General features: G+C 43.6%; 1 protein-coding gene across 1 annotated transcript in view; it reads left to right on the forward strand.

The window, feature by feature from the left end:
• The window catches only part of nphp1 (nephronophthisis 1), a 153169-nt gene that overhangs the window by 122200 nt on the left and 9949 nt on the right, over window positions 1-21020 (forward strand). Inside the window, exons 17-18 of the mRNA XM_072551414.1 lie at window positions 12704-12816; window positions 18500-18573. Of these exons, the coding sequence (XP_072407515.1) occupies window positions 12704-12816; window positions 18500-18573 (187 nt within the window). The remainder of the gene's footprint in view (window positions 1-12703; window positions 12817-18499; window positions 18574-21020) is intronic.

Here is a 21020-nt window from a genome sequence, read left to right on the forward strand (position 1 = left end):
CCAACCAGGAGAAACATTTTGCTTGTATCTACCATTTGGGGAACAAAGAGATGGCAGGCTAATTAAATATATATTTTGGTTCTATTTTCACAAAGGAAAACACAAATAACATCCCAAAAAGGTTGGGAAAGCAGGATCTAGTGAAATAGAGTAAGTTAATCACTATTGTAAGGAAATGGTGTTGGGGAAGTTGGTGGGATTAAAGGCTGGTATGTCCCCAAGGCCCAATAACTTACATCCCAGAGTAGTTAAGAAAGTGTCCCTAGAAATAGTGGATGCATTGCTGGTCCATTTTCAAGATTCCATAGATTCTAGAACAGTTCCTATCAATTATAGGCTAGCTAGTGGACCCCACTATTCTAAAAAGGAGGTAGAGAGTAAACAGGAAATTATAGACTGGTGAGCCTGACATCAGTAGTGGAAAAATCCCACTAGAATCTATGATAAAAGATTTAACAATGGAGAGATTGGACTGAGTCAGCGTGAATTATTTAAAATTCATTATTTTGGGATGTGGGCATCATTGGCTGGGCCAACATTAATTGTCTATCCCTAGTTCCCTTGAGAAAGTGGTAGTGAGCCGCCTTCTTAAACCACTGTATTACACCTACAGTGGGTTGACCCACAATACCATTAGGGAGGAAATTCCAGTGACAGTGATGGAATGGTGATATATAAAGTCAGGAAGGTGAGTGGCTTGGAAGGGAACTTGAAGTTCATGGTGTTCCCTTGTCCTTCTAGATGGAAGTAGTCGTGGGTTTTGAAGGTGTTGTCTGAGGATCTTTGGTGAATTTCTAAGGTACATCTTGTAGATAATACACACTGCTACTACTGAGCGGCGATAGTAGAGGAAGTACCAATCAAGCGGACTGCTCTGTCCTGAATGGTGTCAAGCTTCTTGAGTGTTGTTGGAGCTGCACATCCAGGCAACTGGGGGGGGCGGGGGGGTGGGGGGAGGCGGTGGCGGTATACGATCTGAGTTTCTCATCACATTAATCATAGCCTCTTTAGTAAGCACTCTGTTTATGTGGCAAATCCAGTTAACTTTCTAGTTAATGGTAACCCCCCAGGCTGTTGATAGTGGGGAAAACAGTGATGGCAACACTATTAAATGTCTACACCTGTTAGTTAGATTGTCTCTTATTGGTGTTGATCACTGCTTGGCATTTGTGTGGTGCGGATGTTACTTGCTACCTATCAGCTCAAACCTGGATATTGTCCAGAATTTGAACACTGATTACTTCAGTATCTGAGAAGTTGCGAATGATGCTGAACATTGTGCAATCATTGGCAAACTTCCCTGCTTCTGACCTTACGAAGAAGGGAAGGTAATTGATGAAGTTGATGAATATGGTTGGGCTTAGGACACTACCCTGAGGAACTTCTGCAGAGATGTCCTGGAGCTGAGATAACTGACCTCCAACAACCACAACCATCTTCCTATGTGTCAGGTGTGACTCCAATCAGCCTTATACCCATTGATTCCAGTTTTGCTGGGACTCCTTGATGCCACACTGGTTGATTGTAGCCTTGATGTCAAGAGCTGTTTGAACCAAGGTTGTAATGAGGTCAGGAACTGAGTGGTCACTGAGCAGGTCATTATTGAGCAGGCGCTGCTTGATAGCACTGTTGATTGAGAGTAAGCGGATGGGGCAGTAATTGGCTAGGTTGGATTTATCTTGCCTCTTATCTACAGGACATACGAAGGCAACATTCCACATTGTCGGGTAGATGCCAATGTTGTAACTGTACTGGAAAAGCTTGGGCTAGGGGTGCAGCAAATTCTGGAGCACAGGTCTTTTGTATTGTTGCCGGTATGTTGTCATGGCCAATAGCCTTTGCAGTATCCGGTCCCTCCGATCATTGTTTGATATGGAGTGAATCGAATTGGCTGAAGATTAGTTCCTATATTGCGGGGGGAACTGAAGGACGCAGTTTCGGCTGAAGATTGTTGCGAATGCTTCAGCTTCATCTTTTGCACTGATGTGCTGGGCTCTTCTGTCATTGATGACTGGGATATTTGAGGAGCCTGCTCCTCCAGTGAGTTGTTTAATTTTCCACCACCATTCTGGACTGAATGTAGCAGGACTACAGAGCTTAGATCTGATCCATTGGTTGTGGGATTGCTTAGCTGTGTCTGTTACTTGCTACTTATGCAGTTTGACATTTAAGTAGTCCTGGTTGGTACCTTCACCAGGTTGACACCTCAGTTTCAGGTATGACTGGTGCTGCTTCTGGCATGTCCTCCTGCGCTCTCCAGTAAACCATGGCTGATCCTCTGGATTGATGGAAATGGTTGAGTGGGGGATATGCCGGGCCATGCTGATTATGCTGTTGATGGCTGACAGCACCTCATGGATGCTCAGTCTTGTGTTGCTAGATCTGTTCCAAGTCTATCCTATTTCGCACAGTGATATTGCCACACAAGCTGATGGAGGTTGCCATTAAAGTGAAGATGGGACTTCGTCTCCACAGGGAGATGGTTTGCGTACCGGGGATCCACGCACAGCTTGATGCAGCCACACACAAAGGTGGCCATCAGGGTGAAAGTAGCATTGGGTGTATTTTCTCCCCCTTTGTCTAGATCTTTGTACATGGTATCCCTTTGGATACAGGTCGAGAGTGTGATGTTGGAAAAGCACAGCAGGCCAGGTAGCATCCGAGGAGCAGGAGAATCAACGTTTCAGGCATGAGTCCTTTATCAGGAATTAGCTCATGCCAGAAACCTTGATTATCCTGCTTCTCAGATGCTGCCTGATCTGCTGTGCTTTTCCAGCACCACACTCTCGACTCTGATCTTCAGCATCTGTAGTCCTCACTTTCTCCTAGTCCCATCGGATATGGTCCATCTTTGATCTCCACATGAAGTGGAAGATGGCCTGGTAACTGCAGCGGTGCAGGTTCGGTGTATAGGCCAGACCTGCATCACTTATAACAACACTCAGAGTACCTCACACCTAATGACCAGTTTTTTACCTGCCATAGAGGGCGACCCATGCTCCCATCAGCCCAGTTTCAGCCTCACTTTAGTGACACACTCCTCCCAAGACTTGGCGCACGCCCCAGCCCCTCCAAACCAAATACCCAGCACCTTCAGATGACCTGTCCTTAGGACGAAGGGGATAGAGGATTGGTCAGCCCAGTTTCCAAAGAGCATGGTCTCACTCTTGCCTTGATTTACCTTGGCCCCTGAGGCCTGTTCAAACTGGTCACAGATACACAAGAGTCTGTGTACTGACAGTGGATCCAAGCGGAAAACGGCAACGTCATTCATGTACAGGGCCCCCGCTGTAGGCCTGTAGGCCCCCGCTGCCTCGAATAGTCACTGCTCTCAGGCTTGTATCCTTCCTGATAGACTTGGCAAATGGTTTTATACAGCACATAAACAAAGCAGGAGAGAGTGGCAGCCCTGCCTGACTCCAGATCTGATTGAAAAGCTTTCTGATTCCCACTCAATGATTGAGACTGCACTAATGATGTTGGTGTAGAGCAGTCAGATCCAATTGCGGATTACCTCCCCAAGCTCATTTTGGAGAGAACACCTCTCATGTACGTGTGCAATATCCTGTCAAAGGCTTTCTCCTGGTTCAGCCTAATGAGGCAAGTGTCCATCTCCTTGTCCTACATGTAGGTGATTGCATCCCTGAGTAGTGCGAGACTCTTAGCGCAGGTTTGGTCGGCCTGAATCACCGATCCCAGAGCAGATGTGACCCAGTGGTAATGATCTTTAATAAGAATTTATAATCCACATTTAACAATGAGATTGGTCGCCAACTTCTAATTTCCTCCCTCTTCACCTTCTGCTTATAGATGAGAGTGATGATGCCTTTCCTCATGGATTCGCTCATGGTACCTGCCAGAAGCATACTGACATATACCTCCAGCAGGTCCTGCCCAATCAAGTCCCATAAAGCAGAATAGAACTCAACTGGTAAGCCATTGCTTCCAGGAGTTTTATTATTTTCAAAGGTTTTGAGGGCCTTGGTTAGCTCATCCGGAGACAGTGGCTGGTCCAGCCTCTCCCGCGTTTCGTCATCTAAGACCTCCATGATAGAGGACAGGAACAACTGGGAGACCACGCTGCCAGTGGGCTTCATGTCATACAGTCTGGCATCGAAGGATTTGCTGATCCTCATGATGTCAGACTGAGATAACGTTTCCGAGCCATGATCTTCCTTCAGGCTGCTGAGTACAGAACTCTCCTTGTGCACCTTCTGCAAAAAGAAACATGAGCATGTCTCGTCCTGCTCCACAGAGTGGACCGTGGAATGGAAGATTATCTTGGAGGCCTCCAAAGCAAAGAACGAGGTTTGCTGGCCCTTCACCTCCTGGAGATCCTCCATGATATTGACCCCCATCGTCTGCAGCAGGAGTAGGTTCTGCATATTTTCCTGGAGTTTTGATAGTTTACTCCACATCTCTCTCACCTTCTGCACACCTTTGAGGATTAAAGAACCTCTTGATGTTCCCTTTGACCATTTCTCACCAACTGGGGGTTAACAACTTCGCATTCAACTTCTATGTTCCCTTGCCAGCTCGCTGCTCATCCTGCTGGTGACAGTTGGCCAGCAGGAGGCAGTGGTGAGAGAAGAACACTGCTTGACGTTGGTGGATCTGACCAAGGACACTCGGGACACAAACAGGTAATCTGTCCTTGAGCAGACAGATCTGTCTGCCCGTGACCAGGTGTATCTATGCTGCACTCCATCTGCAGAGGTCCTGAAGATATCGTGCAGCAGTCTTCAGCCAGAATGACCAGTCTGGACATAGCCAGCAACAGTGGAAATTGCTGCAGGATGGCCAACCACTCACTCTTTCTCGCTTGGGCATACACATTAATAAGTCTCAGGGGAGCGTTTCTGTACATAACGTCTGTGATGAGGAGGTGCCCACCCACCACCTTCTTAACCTTGGGGATGATGATGTTGCGTCCTCGCAGCAGGATACCAGGCTGGAGGAGCAGTTTTCATTTCCCCCCGACCAAATTGATGGCCGATGGGCGCTCAAGATTAACCATTTCCTCGACAAGCTCACAGTTGTTGAATCCTGAAAACATTGAGGAGCTCAAAAGGGATAACGCAGGTTGGAGAACCGTGAAGCCTCTCTTTTAGTCTCCAGTAGACTGGTGGGAAATGGCTAAGAAAGCCAACATGGAGACACATCATGCAGAAGATTTAATGCTATGCATGTTAATGCTGGCAATTTTAACCCATTTTAAAGTTTTTAAGGTTACCAATGTCCATTCACCAACGGTCATGTCATTGGGGTGACTGTCTGCATCCCTGTGGTGTGGGTGAACTGTTGGACCCTCGCAGGACTAAGGTAGCTGTCCAGTTCCTCCCTAGGGCCATTTCCCCGGTCTGGTGGCATCGGGCTGAGACCAGGGTCAGCAGAGTCCCCAATTCTGAGTCTGACAGAGGGACTGTCAGAGGATCACAACTCCCAAATGCTGTGGTGCAGTAGGTATGCCCTGGTTCTCAGCAGTTGGGGCAGGGCATTACCAGTCCCCTCAGAGGGTCCGTCATTTCCAGGTTGGGGGGTACTACTCTCCACTTCCCCCATGGCGCTGTGCCTCTTTTTCTGATCGTGGCTATCCTTTCCCCCCTCTTTGCTATCAGAGGAGCTACTGATGTCATCCTCATGTAGCTGTCTTTTCCCATTTTGTTGTGAGGTTTTGACGGTCTGGCGGGTTTTCCTTCTCCTGTATTTCACTGGTATCCAAGGAAGCCTCCTTAGTTTCCTCCTCTTCCATTGACTCCATCTGTCTAGCTGGAGGTTAGTTCGGTTGCTGTGCCTCCACATTAACTGCTGCAGAAAGTTAGGGAATGGTTCACCAAGCATCGCAGCCAGGTCTGCAGGGGCTGACTGGACCTCCCAGTCACCGCCCATTTCAATTCCCCCCACAACTCCCTTTCCGACATGACCATCCTTGGCTTCCTCCATTGCCAAAACAAACCACAGCTCCTATTGGAGGAACAACACCTTATCTTTCACTTGGGCATCCTACAGCCCCGAGAATTCCACACTGAGTTCTCCAATTTCAAATAACCTCCCTCCTCATCCTCTGACTCCATTCGTAGCCCCTACCCCTCTCTGCCACTGCTCCCTGACATCAACTGGATTCATTCCTCCCATTGACCAACCAGGTCATACCCTCTACCTGTCTTCACCTATCCCCACTTCACCACCCTGCCCCCGCCATCCCCTTTTTCTATCGCTCCCCTTGTACCCACCCACAGTCCTGAAGAAGGGTTACAGACGAAACGTCAACTTCTCCACCTCCTGATGCTGCCTGACTTGCTGTGTTCTTCCAGACTCCTACCTGTCTGTTCCACTCCAGTCTGCTCTTCTTTCTGGGTGCCTCTTGACTCAGTTCTCTTGCTGCATGGTGGTGCCTTGCTGATCCTTGGCATCCACGGCACACATTGCCACCTCCAGTCATCTAAGTGTACGTGCCATTGCCGGTCCCCCCATCTTGGGAAGGCCTTGTACATTGGCCTGCTTCTCCACACAGGTTACAGCTTTTGGAGACCTTGCAGTCCTTGGTCAGGTTGTTTGCAGTTCCAACAAACGGTCACCTTACAGTCCGCCGCCATGTGCCCTGCCCTCCCGCAGGTTCAGCACACTCTAGGCAGCCCTGCATATGTCAGGTAGCCTCTGCTTCCTCCATTCTCAAGGCTGGAGGGTGAGTGTAGGATATTCCCACGGCATCCACCTTCAGGGTCACCTTGACCAGTTGTTTACTGGTCCAGATTCCAAACAGGTCTACAATGTCAGCTGCTGGGACGTGTGGGTTGTACGTATAGATTGTAACATTTCTGATCCTCGTGCAGGGAGAACATACATTGGCGCTACAGACAGGATGGAGAACAGAGCCTCCTTTTCCTCAAATACCTTCTGGAGACACTCACATTGCTTCACGCTCCTGAAGGTCACATTGAAATATCCACTGCTGTGAAAATCCTGTAGGCAGTAGGTGTCTGCTGTTTGGAACCCACAGTTATCTAGCAAGATCCTTTTCACGAGAAAAGTCGGATCGACCAGTGTACATTCTTCCACCTTCTTCACAGTCTTCCGGATTGTGTTCTGGACTCCCTGGCCTGGGCCATGGGTGGCTGCTGAGGGCATTGCTCCACTTTGGATTTCCCCGAGTTAGCGTTAGTCCGAAGCCAACATGAAGATTCACCAAGAACAGGTCAGCTCAATCAACGGTTCTTCAACATCCAATCACAATCTAGCGACCGCAGTTTGCCAATGTGACAGTGACCCATTCATTCCTACTCTTTGTTTTATGTCTGTTAGCCAATATTTAATCTGTATTAGTACAATGCCTTCTATACCATGTGTTTTATTTTGATATCCAAACTCCTGTGGGAAATCCAAATATACCATATGCATTGACTCCACTTTATCAATTTTCTTCATAAATCATCAAAAGTTTGTCAACAAGGGTGATTTTCCACTTGCAAATCCATCCAGATTAAGCCCAATCAGATTACTTTTATTCAAATGTCCATTTGTCACATCCCTACTGATGGTTTCTAGCATTTTCCATTCTACTTATATCAGGCTGATGGGCCTGTAGCTCCCTGATATTTGCTCTTAAATAGCTGGGTAACATTTGCAAGCTTCCAATCTGCAGGAATCATTCTGGAATCTGCGGAGTTTTGGAAGATGATTGCCACAGTGCATCGACTATCCAGGGTTTCTCCAGGTAGACAAGCGTCACTGTGAAAGTAAGTTCCCTAGGTTTTAGTAAGTTAAGTAGATTGAGCTGATGCAAACTTGGACAAAAGAGTTGAACTTAAGAGGAAGAATAAGGAAAACTTGCCTTCACTAATGTGCTGCCACTATTTAAGAAAGATAGTAAGGAAAAGCCAGGGAACTACAGACTGGTGAGCCTGTCATCAGTGGTGGGCACGTTGTTGGAGGGAATCCTCAGGGACAGGATTTACACATATTTGGAAAGGCAAGGACTGATTATGGATAGTCAGCATGGCTTTGTGCATGGGAAATCAGTTTTTTTTGAATAAGTAAAAAAGAGGATTGACGAGGCCAGATCTACAGTAGTCCTCCCATACCTGCAGGGAATACATTCCAAGACCTACCATCGATGCCCAAAACCGCGGATAGGAGCGAACTTATTCATTTAAATGGGAAATTTACCTTCCTGGCAGCTCCCAGTCCCTGGTTCTGGAAGGTTCCCTGTAATATGTTCAGGCTGCGTTAAACTGCGGGTAACTGAAACCGCGGAAAATTATTCCACGGATACAAGGGTCACCTTGTTTATGGACTTCAGTAAGGCATTCAACAAGGTTCCTCGTGGGAGACTGGTTAGCAAGGTTAGATCTCACGGAATACAGGGAGAATTAGCCATTTGGATACAGAGCTGGCTCGAAGGTAGAAGACATGGTGGTGTTGGAGGGTTGCTTTTCCGGCTGGAGGCCTGTGACCAGTGGAATGTCACAAGGATCGGTGCTGGGTCCACTACCTTTCGTCATTTATATAAATGATTTGGATGTGAAGATTGGAGATATAGCTTGCACGTTTGCAGGTGACATCAAAATGGACAGCAAAGAAGGTACCTCAGAATACAACAGGATCTTGATCCAGTGGGCTGAGGAGTGGCAGATGGAGTTTAATTTGGAAAATTCGAGGTGCTGCATTTTGGAAAAGCAAATCAAAGCAGGACTTATACACTTAATGATAAGGTTCTAGGTAGTGTTACTGAACAAAGAGACCTTGGAGTTCAGGTTCATACTTACTTGAAAGTAGAGTTGCAGGTAGATAGGATAGTGAAGAAAGTGTTTGGTATGCTTTCCTTTGTTGGTCAGAGCATTGAGTACAGGAGTTGGGAGGTCATGTTGTGTCTGTACAGGATATTGGTTGGGCCACTTTTGGTGTATTGCATGCAGTTCTGGTCTCCTTCCTATTGGAAAGATGTTGTGAAACTTGAAAGGGTTCAGAAAAGATTTATAAGGATGTTGCCAGGGTTGGAGGATTTGAGCTACAGGGAGAGGCTGTACAGGCTGGGACTGTTTTCCCTGGAGCGTCAGAGGCTAAGGAGTGACCTTGTGGAGGTTTATAAAATCGTGAGGGGCATGGATAATCTTTTCCCTGGGGTCGGGGAGTTCAGATCTAGAGGGCATAGGTTTAGGTTGAGAGGGGAAGGATATAAAAGAGATCTAAGGGGCAACATTTTCATACAGAGGGTATGCATGTATGGAATGAGCTGCCAGATGAAGTGGTGGAGACTGGTTCAATTGCAGCATTTAAAAGGCATCTGGATAGGTATATGAATAGGAAAGGTTTGGAGGGATATGGACTAAGTGCTGGCAAATGGGACTAGATTAGGTTGGGATATCTGGTCAGCATGTACAAGTTGGACCAAAAGGCCTGTTTCTGTGCTGTACTTCTCTGTGTGTCTATGACCACGCTGCATTTGATTGAGGAGCCCGAGCTAAATTGGGGTCATTGGAAATTTGGGGGAAAAGTCTGTGTCATACTTGGCACATAGGAAGATGATTATGGCTGTTGAACCTGCATCATTCTTAGTCCCATGGTGTCATTGTAGGGGTTTGTCAGGGTAACACCTTCAACTTTGCATCATTTTCCTTCCTTCGAAATGTTCAATGATTGCACTATGTTCAGCACAACTCAAAATTTCTCAGATACTGAATCAGCCTGTGTCTAAACGCAGCAAGACCTGAACTGAATTGGGTCTTTAATCAGGTTCAATCAGAGATCCCTGGCTGACAGATAAGAACAGGAGTGTCAGACAACTTATTCACTCTGAGAGAGCTGGACCAGTGGCAAGGACTCTTGCACTGACTACTGACAAGTAACACATGTCACACACATACCAGGTAATGACTATCTCCAGCAAGAGAGAATTACCATAGCTCCATGGTTTTGATGACATTATCATCACTGAATTCTCCATCATCAGCATCAGTGATGAGAAACTGAATTGGACTAACCAATAAGTACTGTGGCTATAAAAGCAGGTCAGAGGCTGGAAATTCTGGGAATTCTGCAATAAGTCTGGTGAACTTCCAATGTCCTCCCTGTATGGTAATTATATCTTACCAGAGATATTAAGATGACCAGGCTCCTATATAATTAAAGTAAGACTTCACTATTTTAGTCCTTAAAAATTCTTGAAGTAAAGGCTAATGTTCCATTGACTATCCTAATTGCATGCTACATCTGAATGTTAGCCTTCACTGTCTTATTGACACGTCCTTTTGCATTTGTACACTGTCTAATTATCGATTTGAGTGAACACGTGTAGCTCCAACAAAACTCAAACTCAACACTGTCCAGTAAAAGCAGCTCACCCGATTGGCACCACACCCACTGCCTCCAACATTGACTCCTTCCATCACCAAGGTATAGTCGCAGCAATGAGTGCCATTTATATTGCATCGATTCACCAAACTTTCTTGAACAGCAGTTTCTCAGCACATGACCTGCATTTTCTAGAAGAAACAGGTGAGCAGGTCCATGGAAACACGATGTCTTGCATGTTCCCCTCCACTCCACCCACCATCTTGACTTCAAGCTGTTTCCCTGTTACTGTGTCAAAGTCCTGTATACTGCCTGCACCATAAGGACTTCAGTGGTTCAAAACAGCAGCTCACCATCACTTTATCAGTGATAATTATGAATGTGCAATATATATTGTCCTAGCCAGCAATGTCCACATCTCATTAATTAATTTTTTTTGTCCAAAAGGGAAGGAGGCAAAGGAATTTCTTTCACAGCCATATGAAATGTGATTTGTTACTTTAAGTTACTGAGGTGGGACAGAAACTGAAATAATTGCACAGAGGGTGCAATCCTGTCACCAAGTCACCCTTTATGTACACATGAAGAGTCCTTGCCACTGATCCAGTTCCCTCAGAGCTAGCTCTGAAAGTGAGCAAGATGTCTGACACCCCTGTTCTTATCTGTCAGCCAGGAGTCCCTGATTGGGTCAGATTAACAACCCCAATCAGGGAACTCATATTCAAATTTTAAGATGCCCCAGTTTGTTCAATTGTGTGTGTGTGTGTGCCTGGTCTTCAATGAATTCATTGTGTTCTGAGAATATGAATAAATTTCAAGACATTCCTATCTTTGGAGAGTTTGCAGAAAAACCAGTCAGATATGCTCTGCACAAGGAGATTTGTTTAAGAGTTTGCAATATTGAGTCTTTATTTTCCTTATGTGGAAACCGATACCCAAGCAAAATATTGAGCTTCATTGTGATGTCATACGTACAGGATCATGATAGTGCTATTTCATTGCAATGTGACAACACAATGCATATAAAGAACAGAAGATTACAATGCTTCTGTTTCTCAGATACTAAATCAGTCCAAATGCAGCAACCCCTGGCTGATCTGGTTACAATCACCACAGAAACTGAGTTGAAGCAACTCAAAATCAATCTGTAAGAAAAACACATGTAGATTAGGGAGTAGATGATATATTCAAAGACTTTGGAGATAGATAGTTTGGCTACAGGTTGGACTTTACAAGGAAGGATGGGTTAAACCTTTTTTTAATTGAGGAGTGTATTGATGATAGCTGACATGATGGAAGCGAGACAATACAGAAGAGGGAAAACCACTTGAGGCAGTGGTAGTTGGATTTTTGTTAAGCAAAGATTTTAAAAGTTTTTGGGATAGATGGGGATGTTGATTTGCCATTAAAGTCAGGATCAGCTAATAGTCTTAGTAAATGGCAAAACAAGATTAAGGGGCTGAATGGCCTCTTCCTGCTTCTGATTTGTATATTCCTTTCCATTAGCCTGGAAATCAGGAAGGGGAGATGAATAGTCAGCTGCTTTTGGGAATTGGGTCAAGGAAGTCGAAGATGGGTCTCAAGGTAAACCCAGAGAAGCCATGGCAAGGATAGACTAGAAACTAGAGAAAGGTGTACATTTAGGGCTAGGAATTTGTTGTAGAGTGAGCCTTGGAAGAAATTTGGTTCAGTAGGTTAAGGGGCTTCAACATAACAATATATATGATTTAACATACTGCAGAGTTCACCATAATAAAATACTTCAATGAGTTTAGTTAATAACACACTTGGTCTTTGAAATGCATGATCATGTCTCATAGTAACTTTTCTTTCTGTTTAATTCAAGTTGAACATAATGGAATGTAATATCTAGTAAATCATATCTGATATTATGTCTAAGAAATTATGTCAAGATTTAATGTAGTCACATGCTGAAATTGAATTATTTTATCAGCAATTTGCATCCATAAGTGGACACTGTAGAAGCTGTGAAATAGTGATGTCCAACACTCTGCGGCTATTGTATAGTACAGGTGCACAATCCTTTATCCGAAATGCTTGGGACAGCTGGTTTTTGTGATTCATAATTTTTTAGATTTCAGAATAAATGACAGTTTGATGATGAAATTTTTAAAAATCTTACCGGAGGAGCAGACTCACAGGCCTTGAGAGAGAATTGAGGCCTACCAGTGCTGGGCCACGCTCCCTCCATGTTGCATCTGAGTGACACGCATCGAGTGGGTGTCGACTGGGTTAACTGTTTGCACGTCAAACAACCTTGTTAATGAGAAAAAAACTTCACAAAAAACCTTCGGACTTTGGAGCTTCTTAGATTTTGGAATTTCAGATAAAGGATTGTCTACCTGTAGTTACAGTTAAATTGCCTCCACATTAAGTGCATTTTTTTTTACAGCTTACTTCCAGAAACTCTAGTTGGCCCAAATTGCTACATCCACCTACTGGCATTCTATCGACAGTTACTTGCTGATGCACTTCTTAAAGACAGACTTAATATGCAAAAAGCTGGTGAGAGCACAGGCCAAAAGCCTGCACTACCTCCAAAAATGAAAGTTGCTGTTTAATGTGAGAAAAACCTAACATAAAGTTATGTATGTTAGTTATTAATTTTATAAGTTGATTGTCTTGCAACAGTATCTTTAATCTAAGATAAAATTTAAAGAGCCACCTTTTTTCGATATATCCCTTACCCCCATGTTGATGTTTGAAAAAGCTGAGATGGTTGTGAATTGCTCAGAATATTTGCATTCCTGTTTTTGCTTCCAAAGTGGATAACTTCTCACTTGTCCATGTTATACACCAGCTTTTAAATACTGTGAACAGTCTTGCAGAAAAATCATGATGTGGTTGTACACATAGAACAGATCATAGATTCCCTTCTGTTTAGAAACAGGCCGTTCAGCCCAAGAAGTCCACACCAACCCTCCGAAAAGTAACCCACCCAGATACATTCCTTTACCCTATTATCTTATATTTACCCCTGACTAATACACCTGACCTACATATTCCTGAACACTATGGGGAATTTAGCATGGCCAATTCGCTTGACCTGCACACCTTTGGATTGTGGGTGGAAACCCACACAGACACTGGGAGAATATGCAAACTCCTGAGGGTGGAATCAAACCTTGGTCCCTAGCGCTATGAGGCAGCAGTGGTATCCACTGAGCTACTGTGCTGCCTGCACAATCATGAAATGGAAGAATTTTCCGTAAACAGAAGTGTCAGGTTGGTGAGTTGAGATGCGTATGGCGAAATGAGTGCAGTTGATAACTCTTATACTTAACGGGACCCTACTAATTCAGCAAATGCTCTGTTGGAGCATTGGTCAGCGACCAATTCCCTGATTAACCTAAATCACTCAGCACTGGTTGTCTGGCATATATGTACATGATCACCACAGTCGGACCCTTATCTAATTATTTTTCTTCGTTTGCTTGGTGAGTGCTTCCACATGCAACCTTTCCCCTCTCTCTGTCCTTGCATTGCAGACTCTCTCATGCCTTTATGACAAGATTTATTAAAGATGCCACTGCTATCTTGCAGCTTTGCTGCCACAATGCTGCCTTCCCTTATCTGGGAATCTCTACTTGCTGCCAACTGTGTGCCTTTGTCAGAATGGGCAAAAATATGCACCCTTTGAAGGGCACTGACTGCACTTTCCAACTCCTTTTAAGGTGTCAGCAACACACCTGTGATTTAACTTGCGGAGATTCTGTGGCACTTGTTGTAAATTTTAAAAGCTTCATAAAATGATATCTGACCTTTCTGAATAAATCAAATAAGCTTAAAATTTCTCTTTAATTGTATAAAGCCCATGAGTTGTGTTTCAGAAACCTGACTGATGTAAATCGGTTCTAGCTAAAGGCAGCTGCCATCATGAACTAAACATGCGTAAAGTACATTGTGTCCCGTTACCTCTAGCAACACTTTTGAGTGTCAGTTTCAAGGTGGGATTTGTGCAATCTGAGCTCCAGTATTATGTTGGCTAAGGCTAAGACTTAATGTGCCCACAAAATTTCTCATTGAGTCTCCAAAGCCCCAGAAAAATGTTGAGAATGCTGAATTGTTACTCTGTGTGCTTTTACCTTATCCATTTACTTTCAAGAGATTTTGGATCTCAAAATAGCTAATCATTATTTATACATGTATACAAGCCTCTTGTGATTCACATTACTATGAAAATGGGAGGGGAAGGATTACTGAGGTAACCCTGAAAATTTTCAGGCAAGGCTAGTTTGGGTCCAGGACAAAGAAAGCAGCTAGGATGGAAGTTCCTCTCTGTATCAACTGTGTCTGAATGCAAGCTGTTTTGATTGTTTCAACATAACACCTATACTGGGTGGGTGGCAATGGGAAAGGGGTATATGTTGGGACATGGAGATTGTGAGGGAGGGCGGTAGATAGGGAGGTGAATGGAGTGGAGGGCATAGAAACATTTAAAAAAGGGACAAGATTAAGCCATTCTGTTCATCGAGACTGTTCATTGAGACTTTATAAAGCTCTGGTTAGGCCCCATTTGGAGTACTGTGTCCAGTTTTGGTCCCCACACCTCAGGAAGGACATACTGGCACTGGAACGTGTCTAGCGGAGATTCACACGGATGATCCCTGGAATGGTAGGTCTAACATATGAGGAACGGCTGAGGATTTTGGGATTGTAGTCATTGGAGTTTAGAAGATTAAGGGGAGACTTAATAGAGACGTACAAGATAATACATGGCTTGGAAAGGGTGGATGCTAGGAAATTGTTTCCGTTAGGTGAGGAGACTAGGACCCGTGGACACAGCCTTAGAATTAGAGGGGGTAAATTCAGAACAGAAATGCGTAGACATTTCTTCAGCCAGAGAGTGGTGGGCCTGTGGAATTCATTGCCGCAGAGTGCAGTGGAGGCCGGGATGCTAAAGTCTTCAAGGCAGAGATTGATAGATTCTTGTTGTCTCGGGGAATTAAGGGCTACGGGGAGAATGCGGGTAAGTGGAGTTGAAGTGCCCAGCAGCCATGATTGAATGGCGGAGTGGACTCGATGGGCTGAATGGCCTACTTCCACTCCTATGTCTTATGGTCTTATCATTCAGTATGATCGTGGCAGGACATCCTACTCAGTACCCTGTTCCTGCTTTTGCCCCATACCCTTTAGCCCTAAGAGCTATATCTACCTCTTTCTTGAAACCATTCAATTTTTTTGGCATCAAACGTTTTTTGTGGCACAGAATTCCATAGGCTCATCACCCTCAGAGTGAAGGAGTTTCTCCTCATCTCAGTCCTAAATGGCCTTCCCTTTATCCTTGTACTGTGACTCCTATTTCTAGACTCCTCAGGTGTATTTGGGAACATACTTTCTGTATTTAACCTGTCTAGCCATGTTAGAATTTTGTAATTTTTTATGAAATTTCCCCCCTCACCTTTCTAAACTCTATTGAATATAGTCTTAACTTCTAATGGCTGTACTGCCAGTACTGTCATCCCAGGAATCAGTCTGTTAAATCTGTGTTGCATTCACCCCATAGCCAAAATATGCTTCCTCAAATAAGGAGAACAAAAGTGTACTTAGTTCTCCAGCTGTGGTCTCACCGAGACTGTTGCAGCAAGACATCCCTGCTGTTGTACTCAAATCCTCTTGCTTTGAAGGCCTGCATACTGATTGCCTTCCTCACCATTTGCTGCACCTGCATGCATATTACTGATATAAGAGGACACCAGATCAGGTCTCACCTCCCCATTTCCCAATTTATCACCAATCAGATAATAATCTGCCTTCTATTTTTGCTACCAAAGTGAATAACCTCACATTTATCTATATTAATACTTCATCTGCCATGCATTTGCCCATCCTCTTAACATGTCCAAATCGCTCACTTCTCCAAATCAATTTCCACGGGCTAGAGAGCTTAACAGATTTTTTTAATACAACTGGACTGAAGTAAAGCGGAACCTCGATTATCCCTTGATTATGGGCGGGAGCTATTTCATTTGGATAATTGATTATTCCATTAATTGATACAATGCCTTTCCTCTGGGGCTTGGTGTTTTCTGAAGTTTCCTTTTTTCTCGCTCTGCCTGCCTTGCTCCCTCTCTTTGTCTCAGTCCTGGTGTGGGGGGTGGGAGGCAGATAGACTGGACACCAAAAGCAAGATTGCTACTGCCTTTTGGGGGGGAGTGAGTCTCAAAATAGCATGCGCACACACACTCAACTTCTTACTGTTCAACTGCCCTGTATAGGACAATGTTGGAGAGATTATCTGGGGAAGGGGATTTTAGGGTACACCTCTGTGTAGAATTCCAGGCAAAGTGTGGGGAGAGGGAGAAGTCAGTCATTTTTAGATGGTGCCTGGGCTCCAATCGATGTCCAGGACTGTTCTCGGCAGCATTTCAGTAAGCCGAATTCACTTTTAATCATTGTAAACAAAAGACGCGATCAGTGTTGGAAACGACTCTTTGATGTAATGTTTTTAATTGGGACCTTGAGATCTTCTTTGGATAACTAATATTCTGATAATCGAGGTTCGTCTGTAACCAGCTTGCCTTAGCATGCACCTGTCTCATGTCCACCAATGAAGAGGTCCAATTTAGTTTCACAATTCACTATGGCTAATTCTGTTCCCCACCTCCCCAAACTGGAATAAAAATTGTATACTGGGGTCGTTTCCACAAATAAGAATCTGCTGAATCAGGAAGTTTCCTGCCTTCATGGTGAAAATACTGCCCTTTTGTTTTGAATGATGTTAAGGAATAGCTTACATAAGGCAATAAGACCAAACGAATGTATAGATCCTTGGGTAACAGCATGGAACCGGACAGAGAAGCCATTCTAAGTGATTCTCTGGCTAGACTGGATAGATAAGAATCCAGTGGTCAAGTGGTGTGCAGTTCCTCCCAGTTGGCTTATGGTTAAGAGGCATTGTGGAAGATGTACTTAACAATCATGATTTGGAGTGCTGGTGTTGGACTGGGGTGGACAAAGTTAAAAATCACACAACACTAGATTATAGTCCAACAGGTTTATTTGGAAGCACCAGCTTTTGAGGTGCTGCCTCTTTATCAGGTGGGTGTGAAACAGGACCATAAGACACAGAATTTATATCAAAAGGGTTACAGTGTCATGGAGCTGTATTGATATATTAAACAAATTTAGATTAGGCCTTTCATCTTTTAGAATGGGATATACTAGTTTTGGCTCTTTAATATGTAGATCCCAGAACTCCTTTTAAGTTATGTTATCAAGATGGCTTCAGCTTTTCTAACAATAGGTGCCATTTCCACTCAGATAATGCATTAAAGGCATGAGGTTAAAGTCTGTATTGCAATGTTGAGTTAGACTGCTTCTATTTCTAAAGTGTGAATTATGGAATCTTACATGCATTTATGCAGTTTTTGAGCAAAATAAAATGTAATTCTGCAAATACTAATTCACCCCATAAACTGAGGCAACCTGAGGACTGCAACCTAGCGTTGTGTGATTTTTAACTGTGCTTAACAGTGCCACATTGCAGACAAGGAGGACAAGGCAGAGTAATTTTAAAACAAACTAAAACAGTTCTGGAGAAGCTGAGCATTTGCAGTATTATACTTTTATTTTAGGGATGGTTTTACTTTTGCAGTCTCAGCACTGAAATCTGACTTTGCTTAGAGCTATTTTTGTTTTGTGAAACTTAATTTGAAGGATTCAGACAAGGATTTCACCACATATTTGGCAAACTATTCTTTACTTCAGTGTAAAAAAAACTTTTTCTAATCTCCTCGTTCTCTTGTTAACAACTTCCAATAAATATCTGATTAATACTGATTTCATAACTAGAGGAATTTTGTTTTACTATATCACTTTATCGAAACGTTTCAGAATATTAAATCTTCTCAGCTTTCAAAGTGCCAAGAAAAGATAGTCTAAGTATTGCAAATTTCTTCTCATTATGGCCACTCCTTTTTATACAGGGGCCAACTCCTCATTGACTCCTGTATCAAGATGTTAAACTTGGCTAAAACATAGCTGACTAATACTGTTTATTCCCATTTTACTGTGGCAACTCCATCAACTACATTCCCCACCCAAACTATTGTAACTTTGCCAAAGGACGCTACGTGTTTTAGACCAGTTGGGCCAGTTCTTGTACTTCTTAAAATTTAGTTTGAACAAAGAGACTTTTGATGTGCACCTTTCAGCGTTGATTTATTTTGTTCACCTTTTTTTGCAGATCTCATCTGTAACCCAGTGCTGGCGACATTTCCAGAACTGCTGGAACAAACTGACATTTTAGATGCTGTTAGGGTAAGTCTGTTGTCAGTCAGCATTACCATTTTCTGATCATGTTCAAAACCGCAATTTATTTCAACATGTTACTTTCTGCTTGATAATGCTGCATGCACCTGCCCTATATTCACTAATACAACCAATAGAATCCTGCTTCCAAGTTTTCAGGTCTTGACCATCCCTATGTCCCTCTTGTCAGTCTTCCATTCTTCATTGTATATCAGTGTTTATAATGGAGTACTGCAACCCATCTAAAATTGCAGAAGCACCTCCTCCGCCGCCAGTAATTAATGTTCACTCATTATCTTGTCCTCTTTGATTTTCATAGGCTTTGTTTTCACTCCCAATTTTTGGTAGAAAAATAAATGAGATGCTCCATGACATTGCCCTATCTTATTTCAGTAAATATTTCAGTCTCTGGTCTACGTATGTCCAACTTCCACTGTATGTATTCTTTCTTATTTGCAACTCTTGTAGATACAGATTTTACATTTGTTTGAGCTTCTTGTTCTCCTGTCTTTAAGTTTTCTCAGTGTATCTTTTTGATTGTAGATTTGGTCACTAAATCTAATTTTATTTCTTCTCTTTGTACTCTTCAGACTGGTAATGCATTTCGATAGTGACTAGTGATTTTTAAAATAGTGTAACAAAAATGTGAAATGTTAAAGCAACCTTTTTTTATTGAAATGATTCTTATTCTTTACAAAATCATAACATTACAAAAAAAGTAACAATCTGAGATATAACAACAATTACAATAAATTAACTGCTACTCTACAAAGTAAATAACAATTTTAAAAAAGCTACCCGTACTATAATTCAACAAATAATTGAACAAAATAAATTAAATTAAATTAAATTAAATTACTCCACTCAGCGCAATTCCCCCAAAAGCTCCCTAGCACTGGGAGCATCAGTTAGCATACCCGTATTTATTCAGGATTCTTCTTGTCAGGGCATCTGACTCATCAGACTCAAGTCTCGTGGCTAAACGAAAGCTGTAGTTAATATGGCCAATAAACTGCCTCTAGATTGTTTAGAAAGGGCCGCCATGTCTTGCAGAAAAGTTCTGTTTTCTGGTGTACTTTACTTGTAAGCAAGTCCGGGGTGGTGTGCTCCATAACTAATCTATGCCATCTCAGCAGGCCCGGACGGCTTTCTGAGACCCAGCTCATCAAAGTGTTCTTCCTTGCACAATATGTAGAAATACAGCTTTTTCTCATGCTTATCTAAGGAAGGCAAATTTGGCAGGCCTGGGCTAAGAGGCACCAGATCTACCTTTACCTTAGTCCCCAGGATTCCCTCCGTGACACTTGCCATAGCACTCCCATACTTGGAAAGCTTGGGGCATGACCACAAACAATGGGTAAAAGTGCCAATACCTGTTTTGCATTTGGGGCATAATGGAGATGTTCCCTTTTTGAATTTCCCAAGCCGCTCTGGGGCCAGATGAACCATGTGAAGGACCTTCAGCTGCATAGCATGCATCCTGTTTCAATGAGAGCTTTCTCACATTCTCCCAAATGTTCTCCCATATCTATGACAAAATCTCCACTCCCAGCTCTTGCTCCCAGACCCCACGGAGCTGCTCAATATTTTTCGAGGTGCCACGTCCCAGTAAATGGTAAAGGGTGCTAATCAGGAGAGTGCCTGTAGTCTGGAGCACTTTCCTCTCTATATCAGATCTATAAGGATCAATCAGAAGTGTAGCCTTTTTCTGGATAAAGTGCCTGAAAGTAGCAAAAGAGGTCCCTGCTGGGCAATTCATACTTCCGACTCAACTGATCGAAGGGTATCATGACCTCCCTCTCACATAAGTCTCCCAGACAAGAGACTCCCCTGGACATCCATAACATAAAACCAGAGCCCATCAACCTTGGCCAAAATCCTGGCATTCCTACTATAGGAGTGAGAAAGAAGGTTTTAGATAAACTGCTGTTACTTTGTCACATTGCTCTCCACACTTTAACTGTATTGATGACGCTTGGGTTCCAACAATACTCTGTGACTGTCCTCATCTTATCCATGAATAACAGATTAATAAGGGGGCACTTGGCCTGAGAAGACTCAATATCCAGGCATATCGACCTTGGGTCGTCAAAAGCCCAATCTTTCACAAAGGATAGGTGGGAGGGAGCTTATTTGGTAACTCTTGATATCTGGAAAGTCTCACCCCCTCCATTCCATGGGGAAGTTGCAATTTGGCAAGCTTAATGAGAGGCTGCCTGTGACGCCAAAATAAAAGAACCGAGCTGAAAAATGTGTTGCTGGAAAAGCGCAGCAGGTCAGGCAGCATCCAAGGAGCAGGAGAATCGACGGTTCAGGCATAAGCCCTTTATCAGGAATCCTGAAGAAGGGTTTATGCCCGAAACATCTATTCTCCTGCTCCTTGGATGCTGCCTGACCTGCTGCGCTTTTTCAGCAACACATTTTTCAGCTCTGATCTCCAGCATCTGCAGTCCTCA

Source organism: Chiloscyllium punctatum, chromosome 3, assembly GCF_047496795.1.
Source record: "Chiloscyllium punctatum isolate Juve2018m chromosome 3, sChiPun1.3, whole genome shotgun sequence".
In the NCBI taxonomy this organism is placed as follows: domain Eukaryota; kingdom Metazoa; phylum Chordata; class Chondrichthyes; order Orectolobiformes; family Hemiscylliidae; genus Chiloscyllium; species Chiloscyllium punctatum.